The sequence below is a fragment of the Candoia aspera genome, chromosome 2 (assembly GCF_035149785.1).
Source record: "Candoia aspera isolate rCanAsp1 chromosome 2, rCanAsp1.hap2, whole genome shotgun sequence".
Classification (NCBI taxonomy): domain Eukaryota; kingdom Metazoa; phylum Chordata; class Lepidosauria; order Squamata; family Boidae; genus Candoia; species Candoia aspera.
The window spans coordinates 262,967,982-262,995,226 of record NC_086154.1 but is presented as its reverse complement, the minus strand read 5'-3'; the positions used below and the strand labels follow the sequence as shown (position 1 = coordinate 262,995,226).

General features: G+C 43.5%; 1 protein-coding gene across 1 annotated transcript in view; it reads left to right on the top strand.

The window, feature by feature from the left end:
* Window positions 1–27,245, top strand: part of NOL6 (nucleolar protein 6) — a 64,410-nt gene that overhangs the window by 31,406 nt on the left and 5,759 nt on the right. Inside the window, exons 16-24 of the mRNA XM_063295892.1 lie at window positions 1,937–2,077; window positions 2,923–3,040; window positions 4,758–4,912; window positions 6,868–7,031; window positions 7,598–7,750; window positions 9,733–9,830; window positions 17,867–17,991; window positions 19,058–19,147; window positions 26,526–26,726. Coding sequence (XP_063151962.1) covers window positions 1,937–2,077; window positions 2,923–3,040; window positions 4,758–4,912; window positions 6,868–7,031; window positions 7,598–7,750; window positions 9,733–9,830; window positions 17,867–17,991; window positions 19,058–19,147; window positions 26,526–26,726 — 1,245 coding nt within the window. The remainder of the gene's footprint in view (window positions 1–1,936; window positions 2,078–2,922; window positions 3,041–4,757; window positions 4,913–6,867; window positions 7,032–7,597; window positions 7,751–9,732; window positions 9,831–17,866; window positions 17,992–19,057; window positions 19,148–26,525; window positions 26,727–27,245) is intronic.

The window sequence follows — 27,245 nt, the reverse complement described above, 5'->3', positions numbered from 1 at the left end:
CCGGAGGAACCGCCCAGCACAGTTTTTTGCAGTTCCTTAAGCCTCCCAACCCACTGAATTACAGCAGTGTGATTTTCCTTTTAAAACAAACAAACAAAAAAAGCAGTAAAATAGGAGTGTTGAGCTTCTGTGTGGCTTCATCTAATAGCTCTGCTATATTCACCCCTTGCCCCGAGTGTTCTTCTTTCAAAAAAAGGCCAGATGAATCTGCGTCTGCCTCCTTTGTAATGTCAGCATTCCACAACCCACCTCCCTTGAAAGTTTCCAAAGATGTCTACCCCGTCAGTCCCCCAACTCCCCCGTGGCCCTGATATTTTCCAGGAGCCCATACAATCTGTTTTAAAAAGCTAACAAGCTGAGATGCTTTAAAAGTGCTGACAGATGTAACATTGCATCTGTTTTTTTTGTTCATTATCCTGGTGAGAAACATAAATGACCTTGTGTGAGTGCAAAACAGCTGGTGGGGTTTTGCAATTTGCAGTGTCTTGTTTGACCCAGAGGGGTGCCCTCTTGCTCTTTCCAAGGTCTTCATTGCAGCTGGAGGAATGGCAGGGTGGCTGCTGAAATCTGACTTTTCCCCTAAGCTGTTGTGGCACTTTTACACCACAGCCCTGTTACATCCCTGTCTGTCTGCGTTGCTTCCTGCATTTTGCACTATCTCCTTGTACGGTAACACACTGCTTGGCTGGAAATCGGCCACGTGAAAGATTCAGGTTTCAAGCCATGCTTCCAGATTACTGAACAGGAAGTATTCCATTGTCTGTTTCTGTTCATTTTTAAAAAATGTGTTTAGTGTTTTGTCAACAACAATTCTCAAGTTTAATCCCCCCACCCCATAGAATTGTAGGGTTGGAATGCACCACCAGGCTCAACTAATTCAGTCCTCTCCAGTGCGCAGGGAAACTCATTAAACCATCCTTGGGAGGTGGTTGGTCAGATTCCCTTTAAAATCTCCAGAGATGGAGAACTTAGAACCCCCATAAGTAGATTCCGTTGTTGTGCAGATCTTACCATCAAGAAGCTTTTACGTTACGGATCTTTTTATCTCATTTAAATTGCCTTCTTCCAACTCAGCACCGTCCAGGTACAATAAGATTGCAACTCCCAGAATTCTCAGTTAGCTGAGGTTTGGCTTAGTCCTGGGAATTCTGGGAATCACAGTTCCAATGTCCGGGGAACACTCCATTGAGAAGGCTGCTTTAAGCGTAAAGAAACTGATTGGCAGTAATAAAAAGGGAAGCCCTGAAACCCAACATCATGGCCTTGTTTTCAAAGGTCAACAAACTATTTTTGCCCTTTGCCTATGGGTGATGAATATTTCTGCACCTGTAGAAGGGTCTCCAAAGAATTGTAGAGTTAGACGGCATCTTGGAGTCTCCTGATCCAACTCCCCTCTTCGAGTTCTGAAGTCATAAGATAGGAAGCCACATTTCCTAGCTCAGCACTTTGACTGCTTGACCATCCTGTTGAGTAGACGTTCTTCTTGGGCGTGTTTCTTTATTTTGTATTGATGTTGGAGGCACACTTAACCTCCGCATTCAGAAGCTTGTCCAGTGTCCATCCTTAGCTTGTCAGAGTCTCATAAAGGTGGATGAAGGTGGGTCTGACCACATTTAGCAAGAAACCAATGCTGAGCTATGATGAAGAAAAGCAGAGAAGAATGAAGAAAGATGAAGCAGCATAGTAAAGCTAGGATGATGCCTGTACAAAGAGGGTAAATGCTGATTGTGTCTCTTTTGGGGCATTGTGGTTTAGCACTTAAAAGAGGCGTATCAAGTTTTCAGCCAAAAAGAGAAAACCCCTTTTCCTTTGCTATTCCTTTTCGTCCTGATTTTTTAAAAGAACATTGAAAAGGGTGGTGGTGGGGAGCATTGACCGAGATGCCTTTGTGCTATCAATCCTTTTTGGCCCACCTGGCTCTTTGGGACATCCACAGCTGGCAGGGACTGGCGAGGAAGAGCTGGTGAGCCTGACCCGTTCCTACGATGATCTGAGCCGCAAGCTCTGGAACCTGGAGGGGATGCCCTTAACGGTGACGGCAGTGCAAGGAGCTCACCCGGCCCTTCGACACACAGATGTGAGTCAAGTGGGATGAATGGGAGGTGCCGGGAGGGGGTTGACCCATGAAGGGATGCCTTTTTAGGCATATTGGGGTGGCTGGATGATTCTTGTGGAAGACAGAGATAAAGGTAATCCTCAAGTTATGACCACAATTGGGACTGGAACTTCTGTCGCTAAGCGAGGTGGCTGTTAACTGAGTCTTGCCTGATTTTACGGCCTTTCTGCTCCGGCTGTTAAGTGAATCATGTGGTTGTTAAGTGAATCCAGCTTCCCCCATTGACTTTGCATGTCAGAAGTTGACTGGGAAGGTTATAAATGGCGATCAGGTGACCCTGGGATGCTGCAACCATCATAAATACGTGCCAGTTGCCAAGTGGCTGAAGTTTGATCATATGACTGCAGGGACATGGCGACAGACATAAGTTTGAGGACTGGTCATAAGTCACTTTTCCCAATGCCATCGTACCTTTGAACGGCCGCTAAATGAATGATCGTAAGCTGAGGACTGCCTGTACCAGGAACTTTTGCATCAGGCTGAAGCAGCTGAACAGCTGCATTCTATCCTGGTTGAACTTTCCAGCCTGTTTCCTCTGATAGCCCCATGTAGGCTGTGCTACACGGACCAGGTTCAATGTCATTGTTTCTGGGATGACTAAAGCGCTTAATGGTAGCTGTACCAGCCTAAACTCTCTCTGTTGATTAAAAACTGAGTATTCGGTGTCAGGATGTTCTGGAGAACCTGCCTTAAATCTGGAAAGAGCTATCAATTTTTGAGCAAAGTGATTTTAGGAGCTTTGTCCACCTCCCGCTTCCCCAGGTCCTTCGTTCTTCTATTGGTGTTTCTTTCTGATTCTTTCCTAGACCTTCCCTCCAGTCCCTGTGAGACCAGAATATGCATTCCATGGCAGGATCAAAGACCGAGCATCACTTCTGCCCTTGGCGGAAAAACCCTGTCCTGCTTATGTGGCCCCAATAAAAGGCAAGGATTTATCACTGGGATGGGTAGGACGGAAATCTTAGTCTTTCTCACGTTGACTTCCAGTAAGTTTTGGAGGTTGGTGACTTCATGTTTTCAAAAGAGTCTGGAAGCAAGCCAAGTGATTGGAGCATGTTGACTTTGGGATCAGGGGCTCAGAAAGACATTACCTGTTTCCTACCGTCTCAGAATGCAGGGCTTGGGTTAATAATCCTGGATTACAGGAACACCGATTCAAGTTGCATGCTAGAAAAATTATCTAAAGGTAAGAATGGTTTGACACTAAATACCTATTATCTAGAGAGGTGGTGGTAGTTGGGTGGATTAATTTGGGGTGCTTTAATTTGGATTCCTATGCCCAACAGGGGGTTGGACTTGAGGCCCCTTCTAACTCTGCAGGTGTGATAAGAAGCCACATAGCTCAGCTTTTGTATCACCCAACCACCCTTGTTGAGTCGACACTTTTCCTGGGTGTGTTTCTGGGTTTTTATGTTGACTTTGAAGAACGAACGAACCCTTGCCTTCAAGAGACACACACAGGTGTGTTGTGTATTGATCCGTGTCCACCTGTAGCTTGCCAGAATCTCCTTGTGGTGAGTGAAGGTGAGTCTAAGCTCAACCCACAGAAGAAGGCAACCGATAAGCACAAACATTTTGCAAGAAACCAGCGTTGAGCTGTGAGTGCTTTGACTTAGCACCTCTTGGCCTCCATATCCAGCAGCCATGCCCCCTCCTTCCCCTTTGCTACCGTCCCCCTTGCAGAAGCAGCAGTAAAACATGGACACTGTTTCCCCCACCCAAAGGACAGGGGTTAGCAACCTACCTTCCAGGGCTGCGTAAGGCCTTGGAGATTCCTTTCCAGAGTTCTTGGTGTCTCCTTCTGACTGCATGCTGAAAGTCAGCACCACAGATCCCCACCTTGCTGAGCTGAGTTGGGGAGCGAGGAAAGCTGTAATGCAAGGACCTTGAACAGGAAACAGACTTGCTAAAGCCCAACTCTGCTAGCTTCAGCTCCTCCAAATGGTTCACAAAAAGTAGCCCACTTGCGCCTTAAGGTCTGAACTGCTTTGGAATAACCATGAAGTTTGTCTCTGTGTGTGTGAGATGTGTAGCTTAATGAAAACGTCACCTCTGGAGTGTGATTTTTGTGCAAAGGGCAAATTCCATGCTAGGGACCTTGGGGGAAAGACTCAAAAATGGGTGGATATAGTGCAGTCCTGACCAGTCACCCCAGCAGAGAAAATGTAGTGAGTTAGTGCGGGGGCAAATCTGGGCCGCTTCAGTGATTTGTGGGTCTCCTGTGTGAAAGAGCCTGCAGCATCTGGGGCTATTTAGCTTCAGAAAGAAAAGGAAGGCAGGATTGGGACATAAGAAAGGTATATAAAACAATGAGGTTAATCTGGGGAACTCAGTTCCACTGAATGTAGTGCTAGCCCCCAACTTGGACACTTTAAAAAGAGGATTAGGTACATTCATGGAGGAGAAGGCTACTAAAAGAAAGCTACCAAGGACTGTATATCATCCCTGGTAACAGAGGCTGTTTGCCATTGGCTATCTGTTTCCAGAGGTGCTGACTTCCCAGAGACAGCTTTCCAGCTGTCTACCATGTGGAGGAGAATGCTGGACCTTTGGTCTGGTGCCTCAGCAGGGCTCATGGCTGGTCCCCTTGTGGCTCCTTGGTTGATCGATGTTCCCTTGGTGATGCTCCCTTTCATTTCAGTGATTTGCCAGATGGAGGGAAGTGGTCAATGGCCTCGGAGCAAGGAGGCCATCCAGCACATCAAGGCCGCTTTCCAGGTGCAGCTGGCTGAAGTTCTGAACCAGCAACACCATCTGCTGTGCCGGCCAGCCCCCACCTACACTGATATATATAAGGTAATAGTGCTGGAAAGCCAGCCAGCCAGCCAGCCTGCCTGCCTGCCTGCCTTCCAAAGAAAGAGAGAAGTCTACTTCTCTGCAAATATAATTTTTATTAAGAATTTTGATTACAATAGTAAAAACTAATACAAAACTAAACTTAAAGAAAGAGAAGGGAAGAGAAAAAAAGAATAAAAAGTGCAGGAAAGAAGAAAAAGGAAGAAGAAAAAAGAGATAAATATATAAGGAAGTGACTTCCAACCTTCATCGCAACTAGTATAAACAAGTTTGGTAGCTCTTCACCCCCTATAAGGTTCCAAACAGATGTCTCTTCATCCCATATCCCATCCCTTATCTATAAGAGCATCCATGAAACAACTTTTCAATCCTGGTATCGGCAAAAAGTCCATAAAGGGTGGCCAGAACTTTGCAAAAAAAGTCTTATTTTAACTTTGATCAGATAAACCAACCTTGTATTCCTTTGTTTTACTTCTAGAGTCCTAATCTTTAATTCAGTCAAATATTGTAGGATTTGATTTCAATTCTTCTTTATTCCTTCACACAGATTTCTTCAAAGCTTTGACAAGCCTCTTTTGTAGATCCAATAAGAAAACATTTTCCAGGCCATTCTCTTGTTTTATCATTTGTATTTCCCTTTTAATTTTTAAAACTTCAGCCAGTTTCTTTTGTATATCCAGTAAAGCATCCTTTTCAAATCATTATCTTGGTCTGTGATTTGTAGTTCCACTTTCTCTTTTTTGTCAGTTAAAATTTATTCCACATCTGTCATTCCTCCATTAATATCTTTTAGACATAGTCTATCAATAGAAGCAGACATCATTACTGACAGTGTTGATATTGTAGTTACTAATTTCTGGCTCCATTCTTCAAAGATCTTTTTTAATATTTCCGATGTTATAACGTTTTGTGTCATTTTGTAAGTTCCAGTATTAACTGACATAAGAAAAGGCTTGCTTTTTTTCCCCTTCTGCTTAGAATCTTTAGTCCTCTCTAGTGTCCAGGTTCTAAAATAACAAAGTAACATCTTTGTTATGACTTGCAATAGTCAGGATAGCCAAAATAAGTCTGTTTCCCACGAGAAGCTGTTTATTTTTTATAGTTAATTCCAAAATCTTACAGTAAAAGTCAATATTCCAAATTTATCTGGACCCTTAATCGATTTATAACTTTCTTAGATCAAAAGCTTATTTAGCTTTTTGCTACTTATTTCAAATTATTTACGTTCTTAAGCTTATAAATGATTTTTCTTTTGTTCAGAGTTGAAGATAAAACTCACCTGATGACTTTTAAAACTTGTCATTCCGAAGGTCTCTAATAGCGTTAAGATGGTTAATAGGCAGTTTCCGAAAGTGATTAGAAAGTGAGGTTTGCAGACTTAGTGTCCTGTAAAAGGCTCCACCATGGTTGCAAGCAAGATGGCTGATCCCTTTGTCTCCTGGCACTCAGACACATGGAAAACTGCTGTCCTGTGGTGTCCTCGCGAGGAGCAGCCATCCAGAGCACATGTGGGCGATCTCCCGTCCTCTCCTTATCTGGAGAGGTCTCAAGGAACCAATCTATTCACTGGTTCCTTGATCTTTGCCGCGTTCATCGGCTCCTCTTTCATGGAGACATCTTCATTTTGCCTTACCTCCCTTGGAAGTCCTAGAAGTCTACTTCTAAGATAATGACTTCCATCCAGTATGGAGGATGAATTGCTTATTGAGTTGATCACTTAGCCAAAATTCAAGATTAATAAAATTCATAGTTTTAATGTCCTTTCTTCCCTAATTAGTTCTCTCCCTCCTTTCTAAGCTTGCGAGTGCTCATGAGTCTTAGAGTTGCTAATCCATCCAGCCTTAGAGAAACTATTAAGAGGTGGGTATTGCAGGCTTCCCAGCCAAGTTGGGATGGAGAAGCGGGGAAGGGCAGGAGTTAGACATGGGTGTAATTTCTACTTTTTGGTTCCACAGGATGGCTATGTCTTCCGTCTTCAAGTGGCCTACCACCGGGAGCCCCAGATCCTGAAGGAGGTGGTCACTCCTGAGGGGATGCTGAAGTATCAGGACACCCCAGAGTCTCAGCAGCTGGAACTTGAGATGTTGCATTTGCCATTCTTGACTAGCTCGCTCCATGGGTAAGAGAGAGGAGGTCTCCCTAGTTGGATCCAGATGAGACTTGTTCTCCTTAGCTGGAATGAGGGAAGAAGGGGGTGTTTGGCACCTCCTCTCTGATCTGGTTCCCATGTAGTTGTGGTGAAGAAGGTAATTTGTTGCCACCAAGAGAAGTGCTGCGTTTTTCAGACCAACAAGTCCTTCTAGGCCCCAAGTTCCTTGACACTTTTGCTGTTCTCCATGAGTCGTCCTTTTGGTGTGGTTGCCGGTTCAGGAGTTAGCAGAGCCGTGTCCTTATCCTGTCCTTGATGGTGCTTGAGCGTTCGACCTGTTCCTTTCATGGAACAGCTGACCCCTGGCCAAGATTCAGCTTCTCAGGTCCACCCCCTTCATGTTTGGGCTTCTCCACTTCCATAGCTGTGGAGGGTTCGAGCCATTTATTTTGAGACACCTTCCTGCCACCTCCTCTGACAAGAGAGCAAAAATCCCTTCCAGCAAGGAGGCTTTTGCTATAAAAACCTCCCAGCACAGGGTGGGTCGTTGATCCTGAAAGATCATGGTCCTGATTCCTTTGCTTCCCTCCCCACAGTCTGCAGCAGCAATACCCAGCTTTTGGTGGCACCTGCCGTCTTGCCAAGCGATGGATCAGTGCTCAGCTGCTCAGCGACAGCCTCTCAGAGGAGGCTGTGGACTTATTAGCAGCCTCCCTCTTCCTCTGCCCAGCACCGTTCACGGCACCCAGGTGAGCAGCCAGAGGGTCCCTTATCCTGATGAGTTCCTTTGTGCCGTGGTCTCACTACGGCCTCCATTTTCATTCACGAGGGAATGTTCAGAGAGCCCAGGAACCCTCCAGTTCAACCCTGAGCTGCATATATTCTCCTTTATTGCAATGACACAAATCCCAAAAAGTTGTGGGAGCAAGTGACTCATTGCATTAGTCAGTCTTAGTCTAACACAGTTGTTAGCCAGTCTTAATTGCCCAGAGTCTGGGACTTGTAAAAAAGCCAGAAAATTTTGGATTCAGATACATACACTAATTCAGAAGATTTTAAAGACTAATGGACAATTGAAACCTGACACTTTTCTTTTGGGATTAACGGACAGACAACTAGAAAAAAGTCTCGGAACTTTGTTTTTATATATGACAACTGCAGCAAGGTCACTGTATGCTCAAAAGAGGAAAGATTCAGCACTGCCCACAATAGAGGAAGGGCTGGTGAAGATGACGGAACTTGCACAGATGGCTAAATTGACTTTTAGAGGAAAGACAATATCTACATTTATGGCTGATTGGAAACCCCTTACAGGCTTTTTGCGTGAAATGGAAAAAACTGTATTTTCAATTTGTGGATTTGATGATTAGGGGGAAAAAAAGGATAACAGAAAAAAGTGAGCTTTTTCTCTCTTTTTTTTGTAACTATACAGTAAGAGATAACCTTGTAATTATACTTGTATTTGCGGCAGAGAAATCGGAAGCTGCTGCTATTTCCTTTTATCTCTTTTACAAAAGTCTTTGTCTTTTTCTCTCTTTGTCTTTGTTTCTTTTCCTTTATTCTGTATTAGTGTTTGTTAGTTTTTATCCTCTTTAAAACCTTTAATAAAATTTATTAAAAAAATTAATTGCCCAGAGTGTGGCTATGATCTAAATGGCTATAAATAGATATAGTAGATAGGCCTACTTAGTTTGGTAATGGGCTGTCTCATTCTGGGTACAGCACTGCCCAGCAAGCCTGTCTCACAAACATCCAAACTGCAGTCTGTAAAACAAAATCTGTTCTCCAGTCTGATATCTCCCTGTGTTTGCTTCATCTGTCTGCAGCAGGGTTGCTCAGCCAGGGTTCCGTGGCACCCTCGGGTTCTGCAGGAGGTCACTAGGGATTCCCTGGGAGATCACGATTTATTTAAACAATTATTTCAGATTCAGGCAACTTCACATTACAGGGATGTGTTTCGTTCTTTATTTTAAGAACACAGTTAATGCATATATGCAGGCCTACCCATGAAACGAATGTAACAATTTTGTGATTTCTGGCCCATATTTGAGCCTGAACGTGCAGGGGTTCCTTGAGGCCTGAAGAATATTTCAAGGGTTCCTCCAGGGTCAAAAGGTTGAGAAAGGCTGGTCTGCAGTTACAGGACTCTGGAAGTTGTAATACTTCTGGAGGGCATCAAGCTGACGAAAGTAGGGTAAATGTTGATCACTGACAACTGCTGATGGGCAGACATTTCTTTCCACCGCTCGCAAAATTGGCATTTCTCTGCGGGAATTCTTTCTTTGTGCTTTTCTATATAAATCACTGCAATGAATTATTGTACGAGGAGAAATGAGTTAGCTTATAGTGGCCAAAAAATCTGAAAGAAACTGGTAGTCCTTTTCCCATTAACAAATTTTATTGAAAGGCATAAGCTCACGAGCTTCTGACTTTTAATAAAATCTGTTAATAGGAGAAGGGGCTACTAGACTCCTCTGGATTTTTGCAATGAATTACTGCAATTTCAAGATACTTACCAGGAAATAAGTACCACAGAACACAACTGGGCTGAATTTCTGCGTAAATCTGTTTTCTCTGTGATTTATGTGTTTGCTTTTCTGCTTGCAGCCCCAAAACTTTTTTCTTTTTCTTTTTCATTAGAGGCTTTGTTCAATCTGGTGTTGAAAGTGGGCGGAATGTCCTTCGGGGGTAATACGTCTCACCTGCTCTTCACTGTTTTCCCCCTCAACAGCTCTCCCCAAGTGGGTTTCCTTCGATTCCTTCACCTGCTCACTACCTTTGACTGGAAAAACAGCCCTCTTTTGGTGAACCTGAATGGTGAACTCAAAGGTGAGCATGGGGGGAGTGTATTTCCATTCCTTTTTTGGTAGAAAAATGGCTCAAAGGTGGTGGGGTTGGGGTGGAAAATCCTTCCCCAAGTTCGCCTTGCGCAGGAGTGTCTCCAAAGAAACAAAAGGTGGAAAGCTGCATTGCAAACACACAGATTAATATTTCCTGCTTTCCTGTACTTCGTTAATAGGGGATTGTGTCATCTGATCTTGGCAACAGGGCCAGGTGGCTTGTAATCCAATTTATATGGCAGCTTAAAGGCCATTGTGATCCTTTTGTTTTAAAGAACGCATACCAAGGTAACACTCCCATAAACTTGTTGAATGTAAGATTGGGTGTGCTGAAACCTTTATTCTGTCTCTGGCAATTGTCAGCCCAGTGTTTCTGGAATTTTCCAGCCAGGGTCTGTGATGGCCTGGAGTAAGTGGATCTTTCATCTTCTTTAAGTTGCAGCGCTGTTATTTGTACCTTAGTAGCTAGAAATAATGGACTGGATGTCAACTAAGGGCTCTTCAAAGTGATTGATTGATAATGTGCCATCAAGTTGGCGTTGCCTCTTAGTGAACACACGTAGAGATTTTCTCCAGGAGGATCTGTCCCCAGCCTGGTCCTTCAGGTCTTCCAATGGTACACCCATCGCTGTAGAAGGCACAGCATTGTAACTGAGTCCATTCCTCTTGCTGCTGGTCCTCCTCTTCTCTTTCCTTCCACCTTTCCCAGTATCAGTGCCTTCTCCAGAGAGTTAGGTCTTCTCATGATGTGCCTGAAGTAGGATAATTTGAGCCTGGTCATTTGCCTTGAGTGAGACCTCTGGGTTGATTTGTTCAATGATCCAGTTGGTTTGCTTTCTTAGCTATCCGTGCTCTTCTCAACAGTCTTCTCCAACACCAAAGAATTGTCAATATGCTCCCTCTCCTGCTTCTTCAAAGTCCAGCTTTCGCTTCCATGGAGTATCACAGGGAATCTTCAGAGTAGGTCCAATGAAATCAGTAGGACTTAAAAGGAATTGTGATTAATTTTGATCCCATAGATTTATTTTCCCTTCCTTTTCTGAGAGAGCTCTTAAGATCAAATTGCAGGTGAGCAGGATCCTCATTAATATATATTATTCATTATATATATAGATCCATTATATATATTAATAACTGAAAGTGGTGCACAGCATTTATTGGATTTCTATAAGTGGTGGGTGCATGAAGTTTATACTTTCTACCTGCACCCAGTTTGAAATTGCCATCCCATAATATCTTAGAATTGGAAGGGATGACGATTTCAGGCATTACATTTCTAGATCTTGGTAACTGACATGATACTCTCTACGGTGTAAATCTTTTAGGGTTGATCAAATTATTCTAGCCCAATCTCATTCAGAGTCATAAAACTACCTTTCTCAGACCTCACTAGATAGAAATGTTTAACGCATTCATAACATGCAGTGTTTCCTCATTTCTGCTGTTTCCCATTCCTTTACATTTTTTTCACCCATCTCTGAGTATAATTAAAGAGGAAAAAAAACCTTGAAAAACAGAAGATTGATCATGTAGGAACCAATGAAAAGTGTCCCCCATATCAGATCTCTCAGAGCTGATCACAGTTTAAAAAAGAAAAGAAAAGAAAAAACGTATTTTTCTTTTCTTTTTCTTTATTTCCTTTTTCCTTTATTTCCTTTTTCTTTTTTCTTTTCTTGTTTTCATAAAATCTAGAAAACCCAGCCTCTGCTTGCAAGAGGAGACAAACAGCCCCTTGTCTTTGGATTCCCAACACAAAAAGTAACTCTGATGAGGGCTTAGGCAAGAATATGTTCTGGAATTGGGCTGTTGTTGACAACTATTTTTCAGTGCTTCCTGGTCCCTTGTGCTTGGGTGTATGTGCTTGAAAAATGCACACATCTTTAGCTGCCCTCTGAAATAAGCAGCCAGAAGAGGCCTAAGATTGCCATTGGCGAAGGAGTTAAGGGTGGGAATTCCCACCTGTCATTTCTTTTAAAGTATTCACTGCTGAAATAAGGCTTCATTGACTAAGTTTTGGAATGCTGGGAGACTGCAGATGGGGTGTGAGCTGCTCACTTCTGTCGCTCACTCATGAAACAAACATCTTGACCGGCCACACCTGAGCAGCTCTCTGGATATTTCTGCCTATACCTGTTTACCTGACCAGGGTGTTACCTGAAGGGGTTGCAAAATGATGTGGGGGGGAATACTGTTCTCCCCCCGTTACCCTCTCCCTTCTCTCCCCCATCTAGGTTTCACTTTTGAGGTCAGGCGAGGCCTTGTGTGTTTTCAACGAAGTAGCTGCAGCTTTTTGGACTTTTGTTCGCTTGTATCCTCCATCCTTACTGTATTTTGAGGCGTTTGTCGAGATGGGTGGCGAAGAAACATGATTGATAAATAAATAGATAGATAGATAGATAGATAGATAGATAGATAGATAGATAGATAGATAGATAGATAGATAGATCTCCCCCAGCATCTAAAAAAGGAGGCGACCAGATTATTTTTTGGACAGACCCAATAGCGTCCAATGGGGAGAGTGGGCAAAATTTGGATCATTCAGATGCGTTTTGAAGAGGCTGTAAATTGCATAAGAGCCCCTGAAAATCTAGGAAAGCAATAATTGTTTGGATTTAAGTTTTGGATTAAGAAGTTTCGCAAAATGCATATACCAAAATTTAGTGGCAGAATTCTTATGCATGTGCACACATATAGAGCACTCACTTTACAATGCACATAAACAGATATAAAATGCTCCAGGCTGAAAACAGACTTACATATAACTAAAATAATTAAAGAATCGTTCTTTTAAAAATGTGCCATTTGTTCCTCCTTTCTAGTTTCTGGAGTGGGATCTCTGGAGTGCTTCAGAAAATCCATCCTGCAGATATTAATCCTAGAATTGAAGCTTGCATCTATTTCAATATTGCACCACTGTGCACTAGGTGGCAGATGCAGACTTTTTCAAGGGAAATCCTACATTAAACTTTCTTAATTTCCTTAGACTCATTTCAAAACCAAACACTCAAGCATTTTCTGGGCTACAGCTATGAGAATGTCTGCAAATATGTAAGGTGGGATATAAATCTCCTCCTCCTCCTCTGAAACTCTCCTAAGGTGGAGAACGGGTTGATAGAAATTTCTCAGTCTTGCGGGAGGTTTATCCCTGAATATCTCCTGTGCTTAGGAATATTAAAATCTATTCCAAAGAAGTGGCAGTGTGCAAAAATTCTGTGTAGTCTGGAATTTTACTATTTATTAAGACTTCATGTCAGATAAGAAGTATATCTAGCCAACCCTACAGTACTAAATATAACAAAGTAAAGGTTTGGGTTGTAGACAGTTAGCCATGCTGATGCCAAAATGACAAAATGTGTTTCGTAACACAAGCTCTGCCCTTCCCTACTCATGTCGCCTCCTATGATCGTATTCCCAGGTTCTTATTAAATGCGTGTTTCCCATCAGTGTCTAAAAAGGCAAGGTGTGCAGGATAAATCATGAGATAGCCCTGGTCAGTTAAAGTGGGTGCCACCCAGTTTTTGTGCACAGGGCCTTTTTAACCCCCCCCCCCCCAATTAAATGCATGTGCTGTTTCCAGGGCTGAATTTACATCGTGCACAGCAGGTGGGTGTCACTAGCCTTCAGGGCATCTACAGGTCTGCGATGCTCTTCTCCAGATAGACAGTGCTGAGCTAAAGGGTTTGGATCGTGCTCCTTGCGAGGCTGGGGTGAGGTGGGGAGACTCCCCTCACTAAGGGGGTCTGTGCCCAGCAATCGATTGCTCTTGGCAACTTCAAAGACTTCTCATCATTCATAAAGTGTCAAACATATCTTTTTTTTTTTAATGAAATCTTTATTAATTTATTTAATAAACATAGAATTACATACAAACAAAAATTACATACAAATAAACATAGAATTACATACAAACAACAATATCTTACAATACAAAAAAGAAAAGAGAAAAGAAAAAGAAAAAAGATGAGAGAGGGGAAAAAAAGGAAAAAGGAAAAAAGAATATATATATATATATATATAAATAAAAAAAATAAAAATAAAAAATGGGGGGTGATAAGATGATAAATAAATAAATAAATAGAAAGATTGGGATTTCCAACTTTCTAGACAGTACAGCTTAATGTCCTAAAGTATTTTTTTTTCTTAATTCTCTAAATTACCTTCATTAATTCTAATAAGAAATTAAACAATTAAACAATTTGCTATCTATATACTATATATTCATATTAACTTTTTGAGTCCATTCCACATATTTGAAAAAAGGTGTCCAATCCTTTTGAAAATCTTCCATATTTTTATCATTTAGTTGGTCTGTTAGTTTTGCCATTTGCGTCAAATTTAGGGATTTAAGTATCCATTCCTCCACAGATGGGATTAATTCCTCTTTCCGCTTTGCAGCGTAGAGAATTCGGGCCGAAGTAATCAAATACAGTAGAAGTTTTCCATAGTTTTTTTTCCAAATCTTTGTTCATAAAGCCCAATAAAGTATCAAACATATCTTTGATTGCTTTCTTTTTTTTTCTCCCTCTCTCCTTTTTCTGTTTTTTTAAATTATTTTCACCTTTAAGGATTCTTTAGTTTAACTTTGTTATTGTACAGGTAGTCCTTGCTTAATGACCACTATTGGGCCCAGAATTTCAGTTGCTAAGTGAAGTGGTCATTAAGTGAATCTGACCCAATTTTATTACCTTGTTTGCAGTGGATGTTAAATGAATCACTGTGGGCGTTAAGCGAACCACATTGTCATTAAGCAAATCATGTGGTTCCCCACTGACTTTGCTTGTCAGAAGTTGTCCAGGAAGGTTGAAAACGGTGATCACAAGACCATGGAACGCTGCGCCGGTCATAAATGTGAACCAGTTGCCAAGTGCCCAAATCATGACCATGTGACTGGGGGGACCCTACAATGGTTGTGTGAGGATCAGTCGCAAGTCGTTTTTTCAGCACCATCGTAAGTCCGAACCATCACTAAACGAATGGTTGTTAAGCGAGGACTACCTGTAGTGTATCTTGATCGTTGGCTTATATTTTGCACTCTTCTAAAATAAATAATATTAAAAAAATTATCATTCATAAAGTGTTAACTGACTCAACTAATTCCAATTGATTCAGCTATATAAAATCCTTATTTAGCAATTCATGCTCTGTAAAATCCTCGTTTGCTATTATTCGCAGGATCCCCACTCAGAGCCGCTTTTCCTCAACCCCTTCCTCAGAAATTTCCCATTCATTGGTCTCCTCCTCTGAGGAAATTTTTTTAAAAAAAAAATAATAATAATTTTTTTTGTCTAACTTAGAATTAGGGATTTTCTTTCCACCCTAACAAGATGGATTTCCTCCAGGGCAGCTCACGAGAGCCCTCGCACAGCTCCGGTGGCCTCCTCTTTTCTCGGCTTCATTTCTACCAGCCACGTGATGTCCGACATGATTGTTTCCTTCCACCGGCCACTGTGATGCCAGGCAGAAATCAAGATGTCTCTCAGCAGGCTGTGTGCCGGCTGGAGGCCAGTCCCTTGTTTTGCAAACCTCTCTGCTGAGCTGAGTCTCCCTGTACTTTTCCCATGAATTTTGAAAAGAGGCCAGAGGCATCTACCTTGCAAACTCCCGTTTCTCTATTCCGGCCCCCAGAGCAGCCAGGCGTTCCGTCACGTCTTCTGGATTTTTACCATCGTGCACTTCATGCTCAGCCTCACAAAGAACCAGCGGATGACAGCAGCAAGAGGAGCTGCCGTGGCAGGGGACAGGCCATCCTAGAAGTGTGCTGTTTGCCAAAGAGTTTCCTTTTAAAAGGCAAAGGCACGTTTCCGGCTCAAAATCCTGTTTGTCCACTTGTTTCGCAGGACATGCAAAATAAATTCTGGTAGGGAAATAGCTTGAAAGTTGACAGGATTCGATTGCAGAAAGAACAACCCTGCGCTGTCGAGCTCAGCCAGCTTTCTTTGCACAATCCACCGGTAAAAATCAGGATTTATCCTAAAAGGAAAAAAGCTATGGTGCTGGGAGTCTCAGCTCAAGCCCGGGCTGGTCCCAGCATTGTGGCAGGACAGCTCCTGACCAGCAGATTCTCAAAGCAAAGTTTGGCCAGTTTGAAGAGGTCTACATGGGGCTGCCCTTGAAGAGTACCCGGAAGCTTCAGCTGGTGCAAACTGCAGCAGCACGGGCAGTTATGTGCGCTCTGTGAGATCTGCAGAGATCTGTGTGACACCTCTGCTCCACGAGCTGCATTGGCTGCCATTTTTCTTCTGGGTCCAGTTCAAGGTGCTGGTGATGACCTTTAGAGCCCTACATGGTGTAGGACCAGGTTATTTGAGGGACCGCCTCTCCCCACTGACATCTACCCGTCCCACAAGGTCCGGCAGGAGAGGCATGTTGTGGGTCCCATCGGCCAAGGAGCTTCATTTGGTGGGATCCAGAAAGAGAGCCTTTTCTGCCATGGCCCCCGTCCTCTGGCCATCGTTCCCCCCGAGGTGAGGCTGGCCCCAACCCTGCTGGCCTTCTGGAAGGCCCTGAAAATGGGGTTAATTTAAATTTTTTAAAATAGTTTTTATGCATTGGACTGTTTTATTATGAACGCCGCCCAGAATTACTGTGTGAGATGTGCGGCTATAAAGATGTGATAAATAAATAAATAACTATCCACAACAAAAACACCCCACTTTGTCCCTCTTACAAAGCTGTCTCTCTGATGGTGATTCTGCCCTCCTGGTACCGTTTCTCAGGGCTCAGACAGTCAATGGGCTCAATAATAAGGCGTTAAGAGTTCAGCAATGCTCAGAGAAGTCAGTCTTGGCACCTAAGGTGCTCGAATTAAGTTAAGAAAAACCCTGGTCCTCCTAGAATGATACATAAATCAATCTGTGCTGTGTGGGTGATACATCAAAGCCAGATCTACAGTAGGCTAAGCCAGCTTGGTTCTAACAAAATACAGGCCTTTTGATTAAGTCAACCAATTAAGTCTTTCCTTCCTTGAAATGCAAAATTGCTTCCAGAAAAACCTGTTTCCCTACATCCCATATCTTTTGAGTGTTTTTATTTCTCCCATCATGTTTGCCTTCTCATTCTGATCTTTTAATTAGTGAAGTATACTGTAACAAACAAACACAGAAAAGACACCAGTGATAGTACTGTGAAAATACAGGTAGCCCTTATTTAGTGACTGCCTCATTTAGTGGCTGTTCAGAGTTATGATGGTGATGAAAAAGCAAGTTTGCGACCAATCCTCACATTTATGACCTTCACAGGTTTGTAAAGCAAAGGAGAGCTGACGTCAGATTGTAAGCACAGTCGTGGTTTCACTTAGTGACCTCTTTGCTTAACAACCAGGTTGCCGGTCCCAGTTGTGGTCTCTAAACAAGGACTACCTTGTAATGGCACGCGTTACAAAAAACTGAGAGCCAGTTTGGTGTAGTGGTTAAGGCACCAGGCTCGATTGTAAAGTCTAGTCTTGCCTTAGGCACAACGCCTGTTGGGTGACCTTGGGCCAGTCCCTCCCACTCAGCCCTGGGAAAAAGAAGGGACTGGCAAGCAACTTTCGAGAAATGCTTGCAAGAAAACTGCAGGGAGGAGTTGTCAAGGGTCAAAACTGACTTGAAGGCACACATTTTAAAAATTACAGAAATTAAAATGAATTAAATGGGGGGTGGGGGTGGGGGGAAGGATCCATACAATATATATCCATATGAAATTAATTCAGCCTTTAAACTTATTATTCTATCTGGACTGTATAGAACAGTGTTTCTCAACAGGTGCACAAGGTTGTGAGAAACCTTGGCAACTTTAAGACGTGTGGATTTCAACTCCCAGAATTCCCCAGCCAGCATGGCTGGCTGGGGACTTCTGGGAGTTGAAGTCCACACGTCTTAAAGTTGGTAAGGTTGAGAAACACTGGTATAGAAAGATGTGGCTCCTTCTGTTGCTGTACATCTATAGCTGTACAGAAAGATGTGGCTCCATCCATTTTCAGAATATAAAGACGTTTCAGAAATGGGTGACTGCCTTCTGACGCTGATGCTCTGATTTTACATCCAGAGGCAGATTATGTAGCGATCAGGAACCATTTTATAGCTGCCCGGCCTCGCCTCCCGGCCCTGTTCGTTGCTACCCCGAAAGACCAGCAGCTGTCAGTGTGGACCAGAGAGAAGCCATCACCTCAGGTATGTTAAGCTGTGGCCAACTTAGCTGAGCAGCATCCTCCCTTCTCTTTTTCTCATTGCTGAATCAGACCAGTTGTGGATGCCTCCGCTGGCAGCGATGAATGAAAGGTCGGGTTTGAAGGCCTGCCTTCCAATTTCCAGTTTTGCCAAGGTCTGTTGGGCAAGTGGTCTCTTATACTCACTTGGTTGCCAGAGAGCTGAAATCTCATTGCACACCCGGCTTTCAATCCAGAGCTGAAAGCGTTGAGCTGGGAGATAAGATAAATACTGTACCTCTGTAAGAGTTAGATTGGTGTTTCTCAATCTCAGCAACTTTAAGGTGCATGGACTTCCAACTCCCAGAATTCCCCAGCCAGCATGGGCTTTTGGATGCTAATGCTGCAGAGCTTGGAGTTTCTCTCCCTTGCACTGAATTATTGGGCATGGCCTGCATCTGACTTCTTGGGTAGAATTTGTCCAGGGAAGCATAGTATGCCTGAAGCAGACAAAACCCATCGAGTCCAGTGTTGTGGTCCCACATCTGGAGGCTTCTGGGTAGCTTGCAAGCAAGATATGAGTGCATTAGCTCCCTAAACTCATGATGCAAAGGGTAGTATTCATGGCCACTTGGCATAATCCCTAACCCTTCGTGGTGTTGCCATACTCTATTTCTAAAGCTGCCCAGGCTGGTGCCCATCTCGTAGTGCCCTTTGCTACATCTTGTGGGAGTGGTTCCATGGACCCTTCTGAACCTCCCACCATTCAGCTTCGTCATCTCCCTGGTTTTACTACGATAGAAGAACTTCACTCTCTCTCGTCTTTCTCCGACTCGGATGCCTACCTCTCTTGTGTGCTTCCATTGCCTTTTTTCCAGATGAAAACCCCAGCCATTGCTGTATTTTCTGGGGTTGGGTAGTGATGCCTCCAACTCTGCTGGTCCTTTTCTGTGGGGACATCCTGTGAGAACATCTTCAGCCTGGCAACTCCATCCAAAATATTTTTGTGGAGGAACGTTGTGGAGGCCTTGGAAGTAGTCAGCCTGCCTGGTTGACCTGGCCTTAAAAGCTGTTCCTCTTCTCTTCTTCAGATCCTTCAACGCCTCCTTGTACTGGCCCAGGAGTCCCTTCAGGTTTTGGATGTGCAGCTTATGGATCCTTTGGGGACGCAGGATGTGAAGGTCAGTTCTTCAACAGAAGAAGATGGGCCACCCCAGGACAGCTGAGTCCTAGCCCAAGAACGTGGGCTAAGTGGTTTGGTCTGAGTGGTAGATATTGTTGGGGTGGGGGGAGCGATATTCCCCAAACAGGAAGGGACAGGACAAAGAAGCAAGCAGAGCAATGACAAACCAGATTTGTTTTCATTTAATTTAAAGTTAATTAAAATCAGATTACAGTGATTACGATGTATATTCCTTTCCACCGACATATTAAAACATAAGTTGGGTGGCGCTCTTTGTGGCTTCTTGTCTTGGAACTTCAGACTGTCCATTCTGGTTATACAAACAGGCAAATAATATTAAATATAACCTCTGCTTGCAATCTCAGCTAAGATGGCATTTTTTCATGGCTTAATTATATCTCAGAAGCTGCTGTGTTTCTTTCTTCCTAATGTAACATGTTTATTTCAGTTGTTGGCATAAACATTCTTTGGGTTAGTAACAGCCCAGAGAGAGATTTGTAATTGGAAATGCAGAGAAGGAAAGAGGAGAGTTTAAGGCCATCATGGTCTCCTTTTGGAACTTCCCAGGCGAAAATGCCTACAAGGGTGAGGAAGACGTAACGCATAAGATACAGTTTGCAGATTATAGACGGTGCTTGGGAAAATCTCCAGCCATTAGAGGCTCTGGCCTCTAATCCTAAGATTTCCAGAGATGAGCTGCGAATGCCTTAGACCAGTGTTTCTCAACCTTGGCAACGTTAAGATACGTGGACTTCAACTCCCAGAATTCCCCAGCCAGCAACACTGCCTTAGACTGTTCTTTGCACTTCGCTTGGAGAAGACTCCAGAGAATAGCATGGACAGCGAAGAAAACAAACAAATGGATCATCAAACAAATCAACCCAAAGTTCTCACTCAAGGCACAAATGATCAGGGTCAAATTACCCTTCTTTGGATGCTGTGCAAAGATTAGCTCTCTGGAGCAGTCTACAGTGCTGAGAAAGGTGGAAGAAAAGAGAAGAAAAGGGTGATCAGCACCAAGGCGCGTGGACTCAAAGCATTGGAAGACCTGAACGGCCAGATTGGAGACAGATCCTCCTGGAGAAGATCTATCCGTGTCATCAATGAGAGTCAATACGAACTTGGTGACACATAATTATCGTAATCATCTAATTAACAAAATCAACCGATTCTCTCCCAAATGACTTTAAAAAGGAAAAATGATGCAGAATGACATCTGCAATGTCTATAAATGTTGCTTCCTTGGCGTGGGTAGTTAAAGTCTACAAGACTCGGATTCAGGATTCCTGAAGGATTTCACTTTTCATAGTGACCTATCTCTGTGTCTTATCTGGGGCAGACCATGGTTGACAGTAGCAGAAGACAAGGCTTCCTCAGTAGTTCCACCAAAATCAGGGAGCATCCTCCCTCCGTTACTACCCTTTATTGGTTGAAGAAGACATTTCTGTTGCAACTTCTATTTCTCTGTATATTGTGATGCTGGAATATGAATACTCTAATGAGCCACTTTAAATTAGATGATAACATGATATTCTACTCAAGCCGTGAGATCCCATGAAGGAGCAGAATGGCAATAATACCAAAAAGGAATCTTGTTAAGCATGTGCTCAGCTATAATATAGCCAAGATCGTATTAGAGTTTGTGGCTGTCTAGGGAATATTGGTGGGGATGCAGTCCTGGTGATAGTGCAAGGCTGTGAAAGCTGGGCTCTGAAGAAGAACAAGAGAAAGAGGATAGATGCCTTCACATTATGGCTTGGGAGATGATTACTAAGTATACTATGCAAGAAGACCCACAAGACCAAGTAAAGTGGACTAAGGAAAGGATGATTCTTCCCTTGAACTTGAAACTCATGTGCTTTGGACTAGAAAAAGTGATAACTGTTGGCAAGGAGTAGACAATGAATAAGACGGATAGACGCGTTCCAAGAGATTTCTGAATGTTCTTGAAGAGCTAGAAGTTATTGCTGGAGACAGGTTAAGATTGTGAATTTTCATCCATTCCAGAGGAGCCCAGATGGACTAACTTGTGCCATTATATTGCACCATAGATAGAAATGTTCATGGGTTGTTGCACTGAAGAGGGGGTTGTGTCCTGAATAGCCCCGTAATACTCACTGATTTGACGCTTCTTAGGAGGGTAGAATGTAAATTCCTATACTGCACAACTAACTATTGATAATTGATGGAGGTTTGAAGTGAAGCTTGAGAGCTTATGTGATTTTTGTTGTGGTACTTCCCGAAAACGTGAAGGACAGCCATCCCTTTAAAGAGTCTGAATTCCTGGGAATGAGCTTTCCAGAAAGAGAGACTGAACTGTTGAATTTGCTCACAGCACAATACTCTGTTAGATTGTCAGGATCAGCAAAAAACATGTGTGATTGTGTGATTTTTAGAGCCAGGCTTAGTTTTATTTAAAGTCAGATTGAGAATGACAGCTGCTTCCTCTATCTGCCCCACGCCATTGTCTGGAGGCACCCTTGCGCACGGTTTTTCGTTGGACCTCTTTGAGGCCGATTCGGGGGCCCCAAGAGGGTTGCACAGCAGATTGCTTCAGGGCAGAGTGGGCGATGTATGAACTCAGTGAATGCCTGTGTGTGACTCAGCTGCCAGCTTGTGTGTAGATTTGTGATTTGTGGTCATATTCTGTGCTGCGGCTGAGCTGGTCCCACATTTGATCTTTGTTCCCTGGAAGATTTGCTTAATGACAATGGGGAAGGTTAGGTTTTTTTTTTCCTGCCTGATGTCAATTAAGCAAAAGTAATACTAAAAAGGGCGGGCGGGAAGAATTGCCAATCCCCATCAGCAGAGGGAACTTGCTGTACCCAACCCTACACCCCTGGTTTTGCAACGGTCTCAAGCTTTGCCAATGTCGAAGGGTTCATCTCCCCTTCTACCCCACACAGTAGCAAGGGGTTCATCTTCGGTTGGCATTTTTGGGAGAAAAGGACGCACATGGCCTGGGTAGGGGTGGGGCGGGGCTAAAGCAAAAACTGAGTATGATTGAAATTGCATTGAATTGCAATTCTGTATAGTTCATTCATCTCTCCAGTTATTAAGCATTTTCTCCTACTGGCACATTGCAAATTACAATCTGATGACAACTTTTACAGGTCCTGGGACCCTGTTCAAGTTTTCATAGGCCGCATTTGATTCTCACTTGTGCCTTGGGTTGGTGCAACATTCAGACTCTAAGGTGTGGTTCATCTTAAATGAAGGTGCCCAATCAGGAATCTTTAGATGTATTAAAGACTCCTGCTGTTCCTATTTGCAGGCTTCACTGGATCCTTCCTGTACCAGTTGCCTTGCAAGGCAGGGATCTAAGGCAGGCAGATCTCTGTGGCTGGACTATGAAAGTAACTTTAGTCCGGGATTTATTTGTTTATTCATTCATTCTACCAAAAAGTCCACTCCCCTTCAAAACAAAAGGATTTACATCATGGTAATAAGTAGGTAATAAGCTGGCTTGGGGTAGTAATTAAAGGCTGTGGACTAGAAGCGGGGAAACTGAGTTCTAGCCCTGTCTTAAGGTTTGGAACCAGCTGAGTACCTTTGGGCCAGTCCCTCTCAGAAGAAGGCAAGGGCAAAGCACATCCAAAAAAGCTGCTTAACAAAATTGCATGCACTTGTTTGTGTAGTCACTAGTCAGCCCCAAAGGCAAAAAAAAAAAAAAAGTTGACATGCCTTGGTAAAAGTGTACAAAGTTAGAAGATGCATGGAATCAGTATTATGGATTTGTATTCCTTGTTGATTATGATTGATTGATTATATGTCATCAAGTCGCTTTTGACTCCTAGCGACCACATGGATAGACGACCTTTCCCTAACTTGGTCTTTCAGGTCTCTGTATTCTTTGTACCCGCATCAAATGCAACCCTCCAGCAGGTAATTCTACTTAAAAAGTCTTGGTGAAGACTTAAGATCAGATTGATCTTTCACCAAATACCATTAGTTGATACATTACAGGTAGTCCTAGCTTAACAACCATTTGTTTAGTGATGGTTCAGACTTATGACGGTGCTGGAAAAACCAACTTATGACTGGTCCTCATGACTGTCACAGCATCCCCTTGGTCACACATTCACAATTTGAACACTTGGCAACCTGTTCGCATTTATGAGCATTGCAGCATCTTGTGATCATGTGATTGCCATTTTCAACCTTCCTGGTGGCTTCTGGCAAGCAAAATCAATGGGTAATTGCGTGATTCGCTTAATGACCACACAGTTTGCTTAATGACCACACCGCTTAACAACTGCCACAAAAAAGATCGTAAAATCAGGTTGGATTCACTTAATGACCACTTTGCTTAGCAACCAAAATTCTGGTCCCAATTGTGGTCTTTAAGTGAGGAGTACCTGTACCTACGTTTTCTACTGTGACCCTGAGCCTGCAGGACTTTTAACTCTGGCAAGTCCCAAAGAACTGATGTGTTTGTCAGTGGCTGTCAGAAAATGCTTTCAGCACCAGGTTCATGTATGTTTGTTTAAGGCCTAGCGTTTCAGACGACATGCTGCCTCCCTCCTTTTGATAATGTCTTGCAAGCTTTTAATCTTACTGTTATTGAAGGCTGGAACATGGGGTTGCTTTTATTGCATTGCGTTTTTATAGTCTGTTCCTCTGGAATCCATCAACGGTAAGTGTGGATTTGGTCCAAGAGAAGGGTAGGGTCTTGGACTAGGATTAGCGAGACCCAGTTACAGTGATCCTCAGCCTTGGAAATCTGGGTGATTTGGGGCCAGTTATCTCCTCTCAGCCCAACCTACCCCAAAGGCTCCTTGCTGTGGAAAAATATTAGAGGAGGAATTGCTGTGTTTGCCTCCTTGAGCTCCTTAGGGAAAGGCGGGATGGAAATTTTTTTTTAAAAATGCAGAAGCCCTTTTATGGCAGCTGCTTCCAGTATCACGGAAGCCAGCTAACCCATTTTCTGATCTTGAAAATAATCATTTATGAGTTCAGGTTGGAAATGAGACCATTTGGGGCAATGACTTTAGGGCATGGAAATATTTTGAGACTGGTAAGCTTTGACAAATCGTGTTTGACAGTTAAAAGACTCTCAGAAGATTGAAGAGCTGTGTGCAAGTGGCAGAAATGGGCTTAAATTGTCTGGACTTCAAAGCTGTCCTGGGAATTCCAGGGCTGTCAGCTGGATGGGGAAGTCGGAAAACATCCAGAAGAAGGTCATGGCAAACCCGGTTTGACGTTGCTGCCGAGAAAAAGTGTGGTTTCTTCCATGTAGTCATCAGCAGATGAGCTTAGCTTGAGGGTGTCTCTTACCATGTTCAGAAACAACAGCCAGGTTCTGCTGGTGGGAGTCAGGTCCTCCAAGGCCTTCAGAAGGTAGAGTAGAAGATGGAAACTGCCAAGTACTTCCAAGCAGAATCTCACTACTACTGTCTCCTTCCAGCATTGTCTGCAGCAGCTCCATCATTGGACCTCTTCCCTTACCAGGTATATCTCCAGGCTGTGGTAAAAACGCTCAAGATGGTGGCCACCAGGGTGTGCTTGACGCTCTACCTATTTTTATGTGTGATGGATATCTCGGTTGTTTTACCATACCCTGTGGACACCCCTGCCCCTTCCTGTCCTTTGGGTCTGGATTCCACCTATGAATGAGAGGACAAAAGTTAATCTGCGCCATGAGCTCTCAAGCTCATAAGCTCAGCCTCTGCGAAGGCTGTCAGTGTGCTTCCCCAAGTAGCTAAATTCAAATGGGTTGCTGACACTGGAATAGCCTGGGATATTTATTTATTTACTTCGATCTAAAGGACCCTAATGTAATAACCAGCCGCCCGAGCATTCACTCAATGACAGTCTAGAGACTTGGGCTCAGTTAACTGTTTAATGAAGCGAAGCGTTCTGATACAAGGAAAAAGTTGCGAATGCCCTTTTCCCGTGTATTCTGCACTTTAAAATCACAAACCTCTATTCCCCCCCGCCACTCCCCTCCTAGGTATGCACCCTTTCCCCGTACCAGCAGATGGCTTGAACAGTTACTGCCTGTTGACCTTGGCAAGGGGCATCTAACCCAAACAATATATTTCACACTCCAATCTCATTCCCCCTCCCTGCTGGCGACTTGCAGTCTGCTGACACGGGTTTCTGGATGTCTTCAAAATGGCAGCGAGTTCGATCAGATGTTATATTGACATTTGGTTGAGTAGTTTGGCACCTAAGCAGTGTAGACATGAGCAACAATAACAATATACCAATGTGATTACACCGTAAACATTGTGTGATAAATTGTAATACTGATTTATAGTATTTATCATACTAAATTATATGTAGTAACAACTGTTTGGCAGTAATAATATAACAGTCATTGAAGATCTTCTGAAACACCTCTTGCCTTGTTGGGGCAGGATGTTCCAAACAAAGGAATGTCCATTGTCTTGTTTTGTTCCAGTGCACACCATGTTAGGTGGAGACCTTCAACAGGACATCTTGGTTCACTTGGACTGGATAGGGAGAATCTGTCTTCATTTGAAATTCTCAAATGTCTTAACTATGTCTAAATTATGAGGAAGCCAGGGCATATAAGCCAATCTATCAGAGTAGCAGTGCAGTATAAATCAAAGTATTCCTAATCAACATAAATATTGCCTGAAGCATCATATTCCTTTCAGGGCCTCCTGAGACGTTTTCAGACTTTTTTCTCAAAAGCTGAAGGCTGAGCCTCACGTGACAGGGAGAAATAATGTAGCTATATACCCTGGCCTGGTTAGGACAGAGACACTCTTGTCAAAGGTATCTAAGTGAAGGCTAGGATGGATGACTGTCAAACATCTACAGTTGATGTTTGATCATTTGTATCTTAAGGACAAAATTGTTCCTAGCTAATACATTTGGTGAGGTTGCAGGGGTACTGAGGGTGTCCAAAAAGTTAAGATAGCAGCAGCAGGAGTATCCATGGGAGGGTCCAAAAAGGGGATGGTACAGCCATCTTCCCTTTTTGGACCCTCCCATGGATATTCCTGCAAGGATGTGTTCATTGTTCAGCAGGTAGATCTTGGGAAGAGAGAAAATTAGCTCATGATTGCTGGTACTCCATGACAGAACGAATAGTTCAGACTGTTAGAGATACACTGTCATCTTTCCGAAATGATGGAACGTCCATCGGAAGTCACATCCCCCCACCTCTGAGAATTAATGGATTAAAAACTGGTCAGCTGTGTGAGGTGAAGGCATCTGAACTGCTTCCTGAATGGCAACTTGACTATGGAGTCACCTTCCATGAGGAGGTTTCAGCAACATAGACAATGGGCAACCATTTAAGGTGTCCATGTCATTGCTGAACTGAGACCTTCCAGGCCATGTCAGGTCTCTGCTTCACTTCTCATCTGCTGACCACAGCCACGTGGCTTTCTCTCTTGCAGATGGTCTTCCGACCTCCTTTGGATTTCTACGATGTCCTCATCCACCTGAACCTCAAGCAGATTCCAAGGCACCTGGAGGCAGTGGACCGGCCAGTCGCATCCTTTAGCCGGGGGATGTTGAAGAGCAACAGTGCCGCAAAAACCCTTTCTTTCCCAGTGGTGGATTATGACCCAGTGCAGTGCTACCTTCAGGAGCTCCGAGTAAGTGTCTGGCAGCTGGCCTGGAAAAGTGCAGCTACAATCATCACATTGTAGGGTTGAGTAGGGCCACCAAGGCCCCCAGGTCTAACCTCCCTCAGTGCAGGAATCCGAATTAAAACATTTGACATTTGATGCTCCGTCCTCTAGGACCAAACCTGTAGCCAGTCTAAAGATCTTTATTGAATAGCTTTGTCAGCCCTCCCGGGTAGACCAGACAGGAAACACGACTAGATGAGCTAATTCTGCCTTAACGGAATCTTGGAAGTCTGAAAGGACCAATCTCCCGCCCTCCCTATTTATCACTTGAGTGGTCAGGAAGGGTCTTTCCTAAGTTTCTTCTTTAGATCGTTCCCTTTCCTGGACTTCCTTTCCTTTTACCTGATCGTTTCCCAGGCAGCATCTCTTCCCTTCAAGGTCTCCAAGGCCGCCCTCACATTCCATCACTGGCTTTGCCGATTACACGGCTTAGCAAGCTGTATGGAACCTTCCAATTGTGGTTTATTCAGGAATCTATGATTA